General features: G+C 29.9%; 1 protein-coding gene across 1 annotated transcript in view; it reads left to right on the top strand.

Moving 5' to 3' along the window:
* The window catches only part of LOTGIDRAFT_170777 (hypothetical protein), a gene marked incomplete at both ends in the record, with an annotated part of 25569 nt that extends 24844 nt beyond the window's left edge, over positions 1 to 725 (top strand). Inside the window, one exon of the mRNA XM_009046624.1 lies at positions 645 to 725. Coding sequence (XP_009044872.1) covers positions 645 to 725 — 81 coding nt within the window. The remainder of the gene's footprint in view (positions 1 to 644) is intronic.
* Between the last annotated feature and the right edge of the window lie 499 nt (positions 726 to 1224).

The raw sequence follows: 1224 nt of genomic DNA, 5'->3' as shown, positions 1-1224 counted from the left end.
ATTTTCTATAAATATTTTTGTTTACTATTTTCTATAAATATTTTTTGTTTACTATTTTCTATAAATATTTTTTGTTTACTATTTTCTATGAATATTTTTGTTTACTATTTTCTATAAATATTTTTGTTTATAAAATTATGATTTAATTTTATTTTTTTCATTTTTTCATTTTTGTTTCATTGTTTTATGAATTCTTTTACATAAACGACCTTCCGTGAAAGTTACGCATGCGCTTTATGGAAACTGGCGAGAATTGCCGAATGACGTGGATTATCAACAAACAGAGGCAGGTAGACTTGTTTTTTTCACGAGCTTGATATTCAATGACGAAAGCAGTGTAGCCAACCTTGTTTGTCCAATATAGGTTTAAATTGGTTTTTAAAAGGAAGAGCGTCTATTCTATTCCTGTAATTCTAGAAAAACTTGACTGAGCTGTGATGTTACAAATACCAATTGGCTTATCAAATCTTTCTGAAACTACAGGACTTATATACACCAGAACATATAGGACTCACTCCGCTAAAACATTTATGTATACGAATGTTTAGAAATCTTCTTTCCCTTTTAGGGTTTTTTGCATTCCTATTTTTGAGTAATTTTTGGTCTAGATTTTTCATGGTCATGATATATTGAATTTTTTTTAGGAGACATTAAGGATTGATCAGGCTTTCATTCGACTAGACATATTGGAAAGCTTTCAAGGAGATTTCTGGAAAAAGTTGTAGAAGGCTGAATTTCGTGTTTTAACATGCGAAGAGATGGCAAATGAATTAGTGGAGTGAGTCCCTTTATCGGACCAGTCTCTCATACAGAGTTGTCGTTCCTTGCAATCCATTTAAACTTCTGGTAACGTCTTAAAGTAGTCACAAAATACTCCATTTTGTAACCAACAATAATATGACAAATTTCAATTGTATCTGATTTTAGTACAATTTGTTAAGATAGTTGGAAATGTTAGGTGCTCGAATTGATGAAAACAACAAACCAAAACATAGAGAAATGGATCCTTTACCTTATCTGAAAATTTAACAATTTAGATTCCACGAATTATTTGAAATGTTATTTAACATGTTATATTTGCTATGTATTGTTTGCAAAATAAACGAAAAATTGTATTATAGAGGAATATGACTTCCACTTATTCTGAAGGTTTCAACTAGAATATCAACCGTTTTAAGGCCCAACACCAGAACTGTTTGATTAACATTAGAATGCTCTGTTTTT

This window comes from Lottia gigantea, assembly GCF_000327385.1.
Source record: "Lottia gigantea unplaced genomic scaffold LOTGIsca_104, whole genome shotgun sequence".
Lineage (NCBI taxonomy): Eukaryota > Metazoa > Mollusca > Gastropoda > Lottiidae > Lottia > Lottia gigantea.
The sequence above is the reverse complement of the archived record's forward strand: the minus strand, read 5'-3'. Positions and strand labels throughout refer to the sequence as shown.